General features: G+C 42.5%; 1 protein-coding gene across 8 annotated transcripts in view; it reads right to left on the bottom strand.

Moving 5' to 3' along the window:
- The window catches only part of KIF23 (kinesin family member 23), a 177,695-nt gene that overhangs the window by 160,972 nt on the left and 1,532 nt on the right, over positions 1-15,191 (bottom strand). For all 8 annotated transcript variants that reach the window (XM_069222930.1, XM_069222933.1, XM_069222931.1 and 5 more), the window contains exons 2-4: positions 6,686-6,755; positions 6,002-6,130; positions 5,340-5,445 (exon numbers count right to left, since the gene is read on the bottom strand). In XM_069222930.1, coding sequence (XP_069079031.1) covers positions 5,340-5,445; positions 6,002-6,130; positions 6,686-6,755 — 305 coding nt within the window. The remainder of the gene's footprint in view (positions 1-5,339; positions 5,446-6,001; positions 6,131-6,685; positions 6,756-15,191) is intronic.

Here is a 15,191-nt window from a genome sequence, read left to right as displayed (position 1 = left end):
ACAGGTTACGGTGGACTCTCTTTTGTTCACAGTGCTGTAGGCAGATGAAGCTGAAACGTTTGATATCCCCAGCACTTCCAACAGGAGGCAAGCTCTACTCCAAGCCCTTGGAGAAACTTAACAAGCCTTTGCCCTCTTTAAGCCAGAAGCAGCAACTGTAAGGCAACCCAGCAAAGCACACACAGCAAAGGAGCAGTACTCCTTCTCCAGCTCTTCTCCTTGGCAGAGGTTCCTCTTGATCCAGAAGTGTTCTAAAAGTCTGGGGTTTTGGGTCCACTACTTATACCCCTTTCTGTCTTTGAAGTAGGCAAACTTCAAAGAAAAGTCTCTGTTGACAAGATCCTGCCTTGCCATGGCCTGGCCCAAGACACACCCCTTGGGGTGGGGTGGAGGGTGGGGAAAAAAAAAAAAATCAGAGACTGCATTGTGTGAGGGTAGACCTCCACTCTAGCCCAGATGGCCCATCAGGATATGCAGGCTACACCTCAGCTCCCTTCGTACCAACTGTCAGTCTGACCCAGACGTGGAATACCCAAGTAAGCAGAGGTACAGAATGGTTTAAGCAAGAAAAATGCCCACATTCTAAAAAAGTGGCATTTTCAAAACAGACAATGTAAAAAATAAAAAATAAAACTTTACAAAAAGATGTGTTTTTAAATTGTGAGTTCAGAGACCCCAAACTCCAAATCTATCTGCTCCCAAAGGGAAACTGCACTTAAGTTATTTAAAGGCATCCCCCATTTTAACCTATTAGAGAGATAGGCCTTGCAACAGTGAAAAACAAATCTGGCAGTATTTCACTGTTAAGACATGTAAAACACATCAGTACATGTCCTACCTTCTAAATACACTGCACCCCGCCCATAGGGCTACCTAGGGCCTTCGGATTCATCTTCTGGCAGGAGCCGCATTCTTGGACGTTGTGATCCGAACTGAGGCACCAAAGCAATAGTTGTGTGGATCAGTCACCGACATGCGACCTCCACATTCCCTGCAGGGCTTGAAACCAGACTTCTTTGGAGCAGACATTGCGGAAATACACAAAGTATCCCTTCCGAAGAGCTAACGATACAGGTAACAGAAATGTAACCGTTATCGAAAGCACTGAAAAAAGGGAACTGTCGTCAGCGAGGACCTCTTATTGCCACGATGGCGTCACACGGAGCCACGTGGAGTCAGGCAATTGTGACGTCCTCGCCGACGTGCAGAGCTAGAGAGAGAAGTTTCCGTCGAATGCTACGCATGAGGAGAATTCATTAGGTGAGGAATCCACAGGTAGTTGTATCCATTAGAATTGGCAGTTTAAAAACTGCGCACACAGACACTGCAGTGGCAGGTCTGAGCCATGTTTACAGGGCTAATCATGTGGGTGGCACAGTCAGTACTGCAGATCCACTAGTAGCATTCGATTTACAGGTACTGGGTACCTCTACTGCACTTTACTAGGGACTTTTTATTCAATCAAATATGCCAATTATGGAAAAGCCAATCACCACTACAATTTACACAGACAGCATATGCACTTTACTATTGGTTAGCAGTGGTAAAGTGCCCAGAGTCCAAAAGCCAACAAAAACTGGTCAACAAAAATTAGGAGGAAGGAGACAAAAAGTATGGAGATGATACTGCAAAAAGGGCGTTGTTATGGTAGTTCTAAGTAAAATATTCCTGATGTGAATTCACCTGTATTGTCTCAACAAACAACGAAGTGTGCGTGCTAGAAACAATTCTATTGCATCCCACCACACGCTTACTAAATGTTCTCCAACCAGTTCATTAGGATTAGTTATACCATAGTGCTACCTCTTTGCATCCCCCCCCCCCCCCCATGTCAAATCAGTCTCTCACTCTTGAATATACAGCTGCTAAGCCCTGGAACTCACAATAAGCCAATGAGAATACAGTTCGAAAAATACAAAAAGCCTTGAAATCCAACTATTCTCCCCAGCTGCAATGAGAATAGTATGAGATGAGACAAAGGGGCACACTTATTAATTTATAAAGAAAAATGATCTCATAAACAAAGTAGCACTTCTACTAACCTTCCTAAATGTATATACCAACATTACACCTTACAGCAACCTTTGAAACACAAAACTGTGTATTAAAAAAAATATATATTACAGCCAATTACTGTAACATCACTGTTGGCAACAGTATCTTCAGACATTGAGGTAGGAAACGCAGCATGCAGAGTTGAGCATCTGGTCAGTCAATCAACAATGAATCCCTCCATCAAACTACTCCGGTGATCAAACATTTTAACTCAGTTGATACCATACCATACCATACCTGTTCAAAGCTTCCGCTTACTCTGCTACCCCATTTGCCCTCATACAAATGAACTGCGCACTGTTGAATTAAGATTTTCCACTAATTTCCAACAGCCTCCGACCCGACCCAAAAAGTAAGACATTTTGGCACGCTTCCTTTTAGATGTCCAAAACCAATTGAAAATATCTGTTCCTGAATTATTTATTTAGTTTTTAACATTTTTTAGCTTTTCAGTGGACCTGGATAGCTGGCACTTTGGACTCTTGGGAAGTGATGGACTGCATGTGCCTTATCATAAACTACTGCAATGTTTGGCTATATGAAATCACTCATTTGACTTTGGTTCAAGTCAGACATATAGCCGACCAGTTACAGCACAGTGCGTGAAGGTCAAAGATTATATGGGCACCTCAACAAGGCTTACACCACTCAGATGGGACAGCATGGGTAAAAAAAAGTAGTCATATTATTTCTTATCTAAAGGTCTGCTGTGCTTGCACGCTTAACTCCAGATCACTCTTTAGCCATTTCATGTGAATTGTTCTATTGAAGAAACCTTGCATCAAGATTTGATGATCTCCAGTGAGTGAGGAGAATAGTGCTGGTTTCATTTTGAAACGTTGGCTGGGGGCAAGGTTTAGAACTAGTTGCCGGTTTGTGCTGGTTGTCCATGAAGTGGAGGACTACCATCTGTACAAGAACAAATGAGTTGCAGAAGATGCACTGGAATGGTGTGCAATTCGGGTTGTGAAAAAAAACAGTGGGACATTTCCTGTAAAAAGCAGGGTCCCTGGAGGCGATAAAAGAAGAACATTTTTCCATTTCAGAAATCCAAACGCAAATAATCCAAAGAATGAGGGCACTACATGTCCAAAGCCTCCTACAAATTATGTGTAAGATGAATGAAGACCTGCCCTTGTACAATTTTTAAGGCAGCTCATCATGACAGTTTAGGATCACCATTAATGTCAATGGAGCTACAGTTCTGCACAGTTACATGTTCAAGGTTGTCTGTTTAGGCATATTATTGCCTTACTTCATTTATGAACCCAGGTAACCCATTAGAGATGCCAGAACTTCTGGATCCCCAAATTTATAAAGACATCAGGTAGGGATGGGTCAGATTTCTGGGGATACTTTTTTGAGCATTTCATTATTTTTGGTATTTTGATTCTAAAAGCAACACATTTTGTTAACAACCACTTAGTAGGGCTATTTTTGTTTTCCTAAAATTAATGTGGAAATCAAGTGCTTTATTATTGCATTGCTGGCACAGCAGATTGTTGTGCATCGCAGGTCAGCAAAGGTACTACTCATCACTGGACTGTGGGTCATGGCTTATCTGAAGCATTTCGAGCACAACACAACAGTAATCACAAATTTTAAGTTACAACCACCATGGCTGCAACCAATAAAGATCCCACATGGGGGGGAGTGGCAACGCTCGAGGAACTGGATAATGCTCTGTTTAATGATTGACGATTCTTTTTCACATGTCAGCGGCCTTTGTCAAAGTAGACCTCAAGAACTCAGTTCTTTCCTATATCTGCCTGATGGACTGTAGGGCAACAGACCCAGACTGGTTCCCATCCTTAAACAGTAACCAAAGCCAATTTCTAAAACTGAACCCTTTCAGTGCCCTGCTCTTGCTCAAACCAGTTTGGTGCTCAAGGATCTAGCCTCTCTCATGCTCCAAAAATAAACAGTGCTGGGATCTTTCAGAGCAATCGGAAGAATGCTGTGGACCAGTACGCAAACTACACTTTGCTTCAATAAAGGTGCCATCTTGCGAATAAGTTTGTGATTATACAGTCTTGAGACAATCGGATTGTTAAACCTGCAAAAGTCCAACCCCAATTAGAACCCAATTTTTTTCCTACATTCTGGTTTGCCTGAGCTACAACCTCAGGGCTGAGAATACTACATGAACATAACAGAAATTGAGAAAGATTGAACCTAAGTCATAACATGCTCAGAACCGTTCCCTTTAAAAGAGAGTCAGAGGTGGTTGTGTTTATGCTTTTGCTAGAGAAGCTAACCCGCCATGCTCAGAATCGCAGTCTGCTCTCAACTAGTTTCTTTTGCCAAGTGAAATCACTGACTCAAACATAGGACATCCGAGCAACAATGCAACATTTTGACCACAGTTGTAGTGGTTATGTGATTCTAATCAGCCTACCTAAATTATCTCTTCCAATTGTCCCCATAGCTGTGCATTAAGTCTTTAATGCTAAGTGATCATATCATATTATTTTCATATTTCAAACATTAGAACTCCAACCCCTGCCCACCCAGATGCTCTCATTGCCTTCAAAATGACAAATTTTAACAGCTGGCCTATTTCTTCAATAAACTAATAATTTCTGACAGCTCACCACTAAGGGATTTTTTCAGGATTTCGTGGCTCAGATTAGAACAAGGGCCTTTTACTGTTGGTGCCCTGGGCCTTTACCTTACTACAGACCCCAAAATTGACCATAAATGTACACCCTTTTAGCACTTGACCCTCAGAGTAGCTACATCAAGCAGGCCAAATTATACCCAAGGCGGTGCTGTGGAATAGAAACTCAGAACTCACCACCAGTCAATAACTCCATGCCCAGCCAGTGCATTTACATAAAAAAGTACTTTACTTGCAGCACCTTACTATACAAGTGAAGTCAGAGGGCAGAAATATAAACACAGATGTCAGAGTACCAACATGCAAAGGGAGCCAACTGGTATTAGCTTCAGCAGCTCCCTGGTGGTAAGGTATTGCATCAAAATACATTCACGTCAAGAAAGGACACAATGTCCTATGGGATAATGCATGGTACTGGCTCACCTAAGGGCCCCTTTGGGTTGCTGCCTATACCCCCACCCAAACAGTTTTGAAAAACAAGAAAACATCTGATCTGTAGGGTTCTCTGCTTAAGTACAGACAAAGCAGAAGAGCGGAGTCCAATTTTTATGTTTACAGAAATTGAGAAAGAGTCAACTTAAGTCATACAAGGTTTTACAGTGGTACACTTAAGCCATCTTTTTCAGGGAAGTAATGAATGGACAACAATGTTATGTGATCTCACCATTTTTCCCATGAACCAGGTCGTCCACTAATGGTTTTGCAACTACGTCAAAAAGTTCCTTCTGGGTCACCTGAGTTCCAAACACCTGCTTGAAGGTGTACTGTGTCTGCAAGAGAAGGAAAAACAACATCTTCATACAGTCGTCAACGTGAAAGTAACTTTTAAAGAACACAGTCAATCACACACCCCTGTAGATCTGCCACAAAAACACCAATAACTTTCCCCACTTAAGGATCCGCATTTACATAACTCTATGATCACGGCATTTTTAAAGCATTTTGTCTAAACTGAGAATACAGCAGCAGTGTCTGGCAGCTGTGAGTTCTACAGAGGAGGGGATAAAGTCTGCAGGTTAAGAAATAGCAGAGGCCAAGACCGCCAAATCCCTTCAAAGTAAAAATAGGGCTTCTATAAACTATCCAGGTCATGTGCAGTTCATAGCCAGAGCATTCACAGGCTCCAAATATGAACCAGGTTTCATGTACAAGAGAAACCAAATCTCCACATTTTCACTGCTGAGAACAGTCAATCCACCTTTCCTGCATCTTAAGCCCTTAAAAGGCAGACAGGGCACCCAGCTCTCAAAACAACAAGCAGACCTATATGCTCCTGTATGAAAACGTACTATGCACTAAACTCTGACAGCATGACAGATAGTTTACCTCTTTGTACTCTCCATTCCGGTTCACTCTTGTGCCATCTGGTGGGTGCAGTTGTACCGTAGTTTCATTGATTACCTCAATGCAGCACTCCTGGTCAGGGGGACTGAGAGGGCGCACACGACAGTACACCTGGGGTGAAAGGAGGCACTTTGATTAAAGCCTGTCTTATACCAAATATGAGCAACCAGAAATGGGCAGACCCGATACAGACTTGCGAGCAAGCCCCTGCCTTTGACTTTCTGAAAGGCTAACTCAGTTACAGAGGAAGAGCTCCCAGCTCAAAGCCCATACTCAACCACCCGCACTCCATCAAGCATCACTTTGCTACTATTGCAACGCCAAACAAGATATCATGAAAAGGCTCTGAGGGTTGATATTGCAGGTTAAGAATGTTTCTTTGAAAATCCTAATCACCCACTGTGCTGACAGTTGCACCAGAAAACGATGACTATCAAGAAAGCTAACAGCTCTAGCAGAAGAAAAGCGTCTTCCAAAGTTAGCATTGAAAAATGTGGTATAAAACCGGGAGTGCGCACACAGTGGTTATACGCAAGCAGACTAGTTTGGTGCGCCTAGGGTCAGCAGCAGGAAGGGTTTGCAAGCAATCGTTGGTCAGGGTTTGTTTTGTCTAAGAGCAATGAGAAGTTACATGAATCCCAAGTCAAGATGAGGCATGCTACTTACCCCCACTGGATCCTTTAAGTTGCTGTTGGATGATTTTTTCACTGGTGGACGGCGAGGGGTTTTTGTCCTTCTGGAGAAGGAAAAAAAAAAAAAAAAAAAAAAGAAGAAATTGCAGTGTGTGAAATACCCATCAAGTATATGAAGAGCAACATAAGCAGGGTGCAGGGGTGTGGAATTTTGATAGCCAGACGCCCAGGACAACAAGTTTTCATGTTTATTTTGTCCTTGGACAAGTAGCCCCAATCCCCAGTGGCACAAACTCTTTGGCTGTCAGTTTACAGGCAAGGGAACGGTCTGCAGTTGAGATAAGTATGACCATATGCTAATGCTGTTCGAACTTGCATTTATGGTCCATTGATGCAAAGCCTTAATTTTTAGGGTAAGTGCTCCAAATAAACTTTGCAAGCTCTGACTGCACTACTGGACAGTGGTTCCAGTAACCAAAAAAGGAGCACACGTTTACAAAATTTAAGAATATGAGGCTATGTATAATGCTTCCAGAATGCTCTCCAATTAGATGCAAATATTTGCAGAAGCCTGAAAGCAAGACTGATAGTTATTTTCTTTCAGAATAACATGCAACTGGGAAAAAGTGCTTTGCTAAACTACTGTGAAAGTTTAGGTATAATTTCTTAGAAGCATCATTTAGTAAAATGTGTTTATGTAAGCTAGTGTTTCCCAAAATTATTTATAATGGAAAATCACTTACCAGTTTTGACACGATTATGGGAAACATGAAAATAAACAAATATTTGCATAGCCAGTAGGGTTAACATTAGTGGTCAGTCTTTTGGCTTTGCCATTCAGGTCTTGACATGGCAGGGCTTGGAAAACCTACGAGGTTGAGCTTCTTTTAGATTCCACTCAACCCTTCTTGGGAGTGGACAAACAGGTGCGCTGTTCAATCAGAAACTGAATTAGCAATTACGATGCCTTCAAATCTTATTTTTGTCACATTTGCTCTATGTTCAGAGATAGAGGTCAAAAGTCAGTTTGTCTTCTTGCAAAGCAAATACTGTGCCTTGTGATTGCCGAGTTCCAGGATTTTGTAAGGTGAACTCTGACCTATGTGAAATTCATGTGTACCCTATATGTGGGCTAGATTTATTGTACATGGAGCAAACGTTTAGTGTATTTAATCAAACAAAAGGGGACTTTTTTTTTTTTTTTATAAACAGCAGGAATGCTGAACTCACATTTGAAGGTGCACTCATATGGGAGAATGAAGAAAAAGGTGAATGTAAAATACAATATTTGCATACGATCACACAATTTGAGACCTGTTTCCGGGTCACGTACTTTACAGTTAGGTCCAGTAACATTTTTATGATTCTTTTCAAGGCCTGCATGGCTTTGAAAAATTATATTGTTGTGGGAGCTGCCAGGCCACCACCATTGTTTTAACGATGGAAAAAAAAAAAGTCTAAATAATTTTTGTCTCAAAAAGCACACATACTCAGTGAAGCCAGCTGAGAGAGGGATAAATAAAAGATACAGAATGTTAATAAAAACAGAAAAGTCTTGGTAATACCAGACCTAATTAGGGGCATAATTCTTAAAGAAAGTCATAAAAGTGAACCCAGGGTATATGGCTTTGCATTACTGCAGGTTTACATATTTCATAAATTCACACAAATTGAAAGAAGTAGACCAGGAAATCATACTCCTAGAGAATGTGAGAACTGTATTTTAGCACAAGCAAATATACATGTGAAAGTGTGCTCATGTGAAAAATCTGTTGAGCATTTACAAGTTTACTTTCCCTCCAAACACTCCCTCTTCCACTCCCCCCCCCCCCCCCCCTTGTCAGGAGTACATTTCCAATATTTCTCAGTACAGCAAAATATTAGAGAAATTCTGGTGAAACCCCTTAAAACATGCAAGTTGGTAGCTTTGCTCATTCTCAAAAGGGAATTCCACCCCCAGAACTAATGTTTACTGATTCGTCCACCCTCACTATGTAGCTCTACAGACCGGTGTTAAAATAAGGAAATCCCCAGTAATCAAGCCCTACTATAGCATTAGCCCTGCCATATTCAAAGAGGCTATTATCAGAGCTCTTACATAAGAGATTGCTGTCCTGATTTGCCACCGCAACACTTGACTCCAAAAGGGACATGTAGATTTATTTACAGGGCAAGTAGGTTTATGAGGCAACCTGTCACATGGACAAGTAGATATTTTAATAAATTCCACACCCCTAAGACAGTTACAGTCACAAGCGTAGCACAGAGTGTTGGGAGCACCCCCATCACAAAAGGGCTCACACCAGCTTCATATTCATAAACACCTAGTACAAATATAAGCCCCCGGAGAAGACCCACAGAAACATCCTATCAAATAGCATATTTTCTGTGGCATGTTTGGGGGTGCAAGGGAAGAGATCTCTGCTCTACCAGTCTGCACCTTTCAAAATAATATGATTAAATGACTCAAAGAATGCTCACAATTGCTGCCATGAAAATGCTCTTATAGTGGGGTTTCAAATGAGTAAGCTAGAATTTTCCAGGCAAGAGAGATACTTAATACCAGCATAAGCAGGAAAGATTTTATGAAGGACTATCAATCCAGTTGTATCATACATACATTTCGAGCAATTAATGGTATTGACAAAGAATGGGCAAGGCCAGAGTGAGGGCTACAAGGGGGAGTTTAAAGGTGTGGCGATGAGAGTGGGGTGGCAGTAGAATACTTAAGTTCATGAAGATAACCCTGAAGTAATATACCATGATTAACATATTTGATTTACTAGTAAGTACCTAGTATAGTGCACCATGTGTGCCCATGGCCTATTAATCAAATGCTACTAGTAAGCCTGCAGCAGTGATTGTGCCACCCACATGAGTAGCCCGGTTAACATATATCAGACCTGCCACTGCAGTGTGTGGGCAATCTAACTGCCATTTCGACCAAACAAGTGCATCCACTTGCCAGGCCCAAACCTTCCCTTTTACTACATGCAAGTCACCACCCAAGGCAGCCCCATGGACAGGGTGCAGTGTATTTGAAAAGGTAAGACCTGTCCAGATATTGAAATACTGTTAAATTAGGTTTTCACAATTGCAAGGACTATCTTTCCCATAGGGTAACATGGGGATTGCCTGGAAATGTTTTTGTTTTTGTGTGGTAATTTCCCATTGGGAGAAGAGAGATAGAGTTTGGGGTCTCTGAACTCACAATTTAAAATTACATCTTTTGGTGAAATTGTTTTTTAAATTGTAAGTCTAAAAATGCCACTTTTAGAAAGTGGGGATTTTCTTGCTTAACCATACTGTGGCTGCCTGTCCATGGAGTACACGTCTGGAGTGGCCTGCTTGTGAATTCACTCTAGACAGTCACACAAAGAGCTGAAGTGTACCCTGAATATCCTGATGGGTCTTCCTGAGCTAGAGTGGTGGGAGGAGCTGACACTTGCACCAGAGTAGGGCTGCGGCTACACAAAGCAGTCTCCAACCCCCTCGAGTGTGTCTGGGGCCAGTGCAGGGAAGGCAGGGTCTTCTGCACTACAGAGACTTTTGTTTGAAGTTTGCCTACTTTAAAAGGCAGAAATGGGTATTAAGTACTGGACCCCTACCCACACCAAGTTAGAATCCTTCTGGACTTAGGACATTCTACCAGGAAGGAGCAGGATACTGTAGGGAGTACTGCCACTGTCTGCTGCTTCGGTCCTGGGAGTGAAAGGACTGGACTTTGCTTTCTACATCCTGCTTTCAAAGATTCTCCAAGAGCTTGGACTGAGCTTGCCTCCTGTTAAGAAGTCTCAGGGACATCAAAGACTTCTTCACCTGCCAGCGCCTGGGCTCTCTTGCGGAGTCCTGACTTGTGGTGCTAAATCCAGTTTCTGTGCCCTTGGGAGTGGGTTCTGGTGTACTCAAGAAGAAACAGGTACATAGACTCCAGAGAGAGTTTGGAAGTGGCGCCACTGGCAGACCCTGCGCCGCTGCCTGCACCGGAGCCGTGGTCCCCACTGAGTGCAACAACTGTGACCGATGCCGCAGGCCCGACGCGGCTGCAGCACCTCCCAAGTCCTGCCACAGTGCGAGTCCCAAGTGCTGTATCACTGACGTCCGTGACACCAGACTACACTGCAGCACCAGCGGACCCATGGTGTGACTGCAACACTGCGAAGTAGATGCCCTGATAGATTCAGACCCCACTCTGTCGTAAGGAACCAATGCTGCTGTAAGGAACTAACACATCACATCCCATCCCCTGCCTAGCAGCAAGGAACCAATGCCTCACCTACCCGTAGCAGTAAAGAATAGACACCACACCAGCTCCAGTGACGCATCACCTCTCAGACTCCTTGCAAAGTCCTTGTTTCCACAGTACCGTACTTGGGGGTCTATGCGACTCCATGACCAGCCCGCACTTCATCGCGAATGGCGTCGGCCTGTTGGCAACGACTCCGTAAAGATGTTGTAAAAGCCCCAGTTGGAGCTACTGTGTTTCTAAGTGCTATTCAACATTTAATCTTTGAAAATGTGTATCTTTGCTTGTGTATGTTGGATTTTTGTCATCTTGGTCTTGTTTTACTCAGATAAATATTGGTTAGTTTCTTAAATGGTGATTAGTAATTTTGTGGTGTGGGTGTTTGTATACAAAAATACTTTACACATTGCCTCCGAGAGAAGCCTGACTGCTCGTGCCACGCTACCGAGGGGCAGAAGCAGGGGTTACTTTAGTTGTGTGACTCCCTTACCCTGACTAGGGTGAGGGTCCCTACTTGGACCAGGTGCAAGCCACTTTCAACTAGAGACCCCACCATAACAATATTAGTGCATATTCTAACAGGGTCTTGGTGTTGTGGAGGGGTTCACAACCGCATTTGTAGAGGAGGCAATTTTGCAGTAGGTATTAAAAACAGGGAAATTGAAAAAATGTAATAGGGTTGAGATTGCACAGAAGTTACCAGGATTCAGAAGATTGACTATCTGATGGAACTCCACCTGGCTCGTCTTACCAGCCCAAACCATCTTGAAAACCAACTGCATCACTTAGAAAGCTATCACAATCAGCACCCTACTTAGCTTGCAGAGAAACTCACCATCTCTGGTGGTTCTTAGCACACCTGCAGCCAGAACACCATATGACTGCAGACCAAAGAGTGTATAATAGATGGAAAGGCCTGCTGTCCTTTTTCCCAAGCAACAAGGATCTGGAACAATATTACCATAACCATCAGGGGCGCCCCAACTAAGCTTCAGTTTAAGTTGTTGAAACCACACCTAACTAGATGTTAATGCTTTAACCGTCCAAAAACCAGCAACTTTTCTTATCACGAGTTGACTTCATGCAGTCTTTTGACATTGAACAGTCCTCTGCTGCCTTTTGACATTCATGATATAGAAATACTGCATACAGATTATTATCGTTACTGTTGTATTTTGTATTGTTCAAAACCACTTTAAGGCATAAATAAATCTGAAAGCATACTCAAAACTAGATGACCTGGTCTCAGACACATGTGAACCTACAATCTGCGAAGTTTTGGTGCTGAAAAGAAACGTTTGTAAGAACAGCCTCTACACATCTACTTTTTATTATGGGTATATTAATCGCAGCAGAGTTTCAAAACCCACTTTGCCTCCCACTGATTGGCCCTTCTTGGTCAAATAGACGCATCAACAATAGAGTCTAAGTCACAGACAACACAGGTGCAGTGTTTACATGAGCAAGATGGGAGTTTTAGGGATGGGCTTTAAGATAATAGGTTACCCATGTTCAAATCATAGTTCCCAGATGAAATGTGAGGGCTAAGGGGTCAATTCATGCACAGGATCTCCTAATTGAACAGATTGAAAAGTGACCTGAGAGCATGAAATCTAACTCAATGTTAACATTAATGCACTCTTAACTAAAAACAGACTTACTACCCAGTAGTCATTAAGAAGCAATCAGAGGGTGAGGAGGTAATCAAGTGGATGGAGAGAAAAAAAGTGAATGGTGAATTAACAAAGGGAATAAAAAGGATGTGTAAAAGGCCAATCAGATCCCCAGGAAGCTATTCCTTGCTACCCTATTTAAACCTTTACAACAAGCCTCTTGGATTCTTATGAAGAAAATCAGGGAATGTCTACAAATTAGACTTTGCTCCTTGCTAACACTTCAAATACAGTCCACGACTACACACCATTCAAAACCAAATACTTCAAAAACTGAATTCCTCCTAATTTCTTCATCAAAATCATGAACTGCGGCACAAACCTGGAAGGACCATTCAACATCCTACACAGCAAATCCATTATTGTTGGCAGTGCCAAATACTTAGGAATCTTCCTAAATAAAAGGCTCAACTTACAATTACAAATCAACACCATGGCCAGGAATGTGCAAAACCATTTACATCTTTTCTGGAGAATTTGCCACTGCATTCCAGGGCAAACTGTAAAAATGCAATCAATCATGAGTGCTCTCCAAAATTGACTAATGTAATTTGTCTTGATTGGTCTCACCCACTCATCTCACTTCTCTTAAATAAATCATATGCTTGCAGTACGTTTCGTCTATGATGCCTAAAGGAATGACCACATTCCACGGAAACTGTGTACACTTATTGCTGGCTCTCATTTGAAGCCCGGGACACATACAAGAATAATTACATTACTCATAAAGCACCACACTCCACATTACCTAGCTGACTATCTTAAGCTCTCCAAGGACACTAAACTAGAGTGAAATGCTTGAACACTAATGCTCGAACCTCCAACCTTTTTTTTTTATTTTATTTTTTTATGCAAGACGGCTCAATTCTTCTTAGTAACAGCCACCAGAGTATAGAACTCCTTCCCTCTGAAGCCACGCACTGCCACTTCGATTTAAAATTGAACCTTCGTAGCTGCAAGCTCTTCTGCTTTAAAAAAATATATACTTTAGCCAACTCCTCCTTCTCTGTTTAAGCCTCTTTAGTTTAGTCTCCACGCTGATGCATATTTTGAGACCTACTACACTACCTCCATTTTATTGGACTCGCAAATCCATGCTGGAGCGCTCTCCCATTTTCTATACCCTGTATTTTGATAATTTAACTCTACTGAGTTCTTAACTGATGCTCTACTTTAACTGAGCTTTACACTCTGGTTTACTGAATAATTGACTGACTAGATGAGATTTATTCCTTTATCAGTTAAATTATGAAAAATAAAGCCTTTAAAAAGGTTAAGACTTTTTCCTGTAATTTTTATAGGACCGGATCTATGCATGGTCACTGAAATGGTCATTTAGAGTGCTTAACAGAGACAGGTCCAGCAGGGAGCTTCAAAACTATGTATTGGGATTACACAGCTCACAATCCATCAAGGGTACACAGGACGAGAACGTTGTCTGTGCTTCATCACCACTACATTATATAATACACTGTGGGCCACTGGAATTATGCAATTGTGCAGCAGTATTCACATAATTATAGATCTGCCCCATAATCCATCATATGCTTCATATTCTGCAGATTGAAGAAAAAAAAAAAAGAAGAAAAAAAAATCCTAAAACAAACGTTCAAAGGTTACTGAAAATGCAGTGACATGCTGCTGCACAGTGGAAGGTCCTTTGAAAAGGCTGACTAATCACCTACTGTTGGGTGTTAAACTGGTACTAATGAGGTACAGCAACACAAGAGGATGATGGACGGAGCGCTGAAACACAGATCTAGGTTTAATCCATTGTTCTTTTGCCCACCATGCCACCCCAGTTCGGACCCAGCCATATGCAATGCTAGGGCATGCCTAGACGTGGGTCCCTTGCTTGCTGCGCTACTTGGATTCAAGCTTGCCTGACTGATGAGGGGTGATACCCCAAAACCGGTCCCAGGATGCTCCTTTCTGGTCCAGGGAAGACCTGGCTTGGCAGTTCGGGCTGGGCTGTTCCCATAAGAAGCAAGGTCAAGACTGATTTGCATACAGCTGGGTCCAAACTAAGGTGACATGGCGAGCAAAATAACGACGGCTTAAACCCAGCCTTGTAACTGGGAGCGAGTGTGAGCAGTTTCAATAACCCATCCATCATTTTATTTTGTGGTGTTCCTAATGAAGTACAACCAATGCACAGACAGTGTTAGCAAATGTAACTAGCATTGGCAAAGCCAACAGGTTGCGCCTATGTAAGAGTTATTGGCTTTGCCAAAGTTTTTTTAGTCATGTTGTTAACCAGTGTGGCTGCTATGCAACATGACTAAATATTAGTGGCACAGAAGAGAGTAGAGTAGAGTTATGTAGAGTGGGGTGACAGGAAGTGTGTATTGCAGTGGCATAGTGTGGAGTCGCATAGAGTGGCACATAGGGGCATTAAATGCAGTGGTGTGGAGTGCGCAGCTGCGTAGAGTGGCAGAGTGTAATGACAGAGCAAAGTGCAGTGGTGTTGAGTGGATTGGCGTGGAGTGCAGGGGCATAGAGTTCAGTGTTACAGAGTAAAGTGCATTGGCGTGTACTGAGAGTGCAGGGGTGTAAAGTGCAGTTTTGCAGAGGGGCACAGAATACAGTAGAGTGGAGTTGTGCAGAGTAGAATGGTGTAG

The sequence above is a fragment of the Pleurodeles waltl genome, chromosome 3_1 (genome assembly GCF_031143425.1).
Source record: "Pleurodeles waltl isolate 20211129_DDA chromosome 3_1, aPleWal1.hap1.20221129, whole genome shotgun sequence".
Lineage (NCBI taxonomy): Eukaryota > Metazoa > Chordata > Amphibia > Caudata > Salamandridae > Pleurodeles > Pleurodeles waltl.
This window is presented reverse-complemented; position numbering and strand designations above follow the sequence as displayed.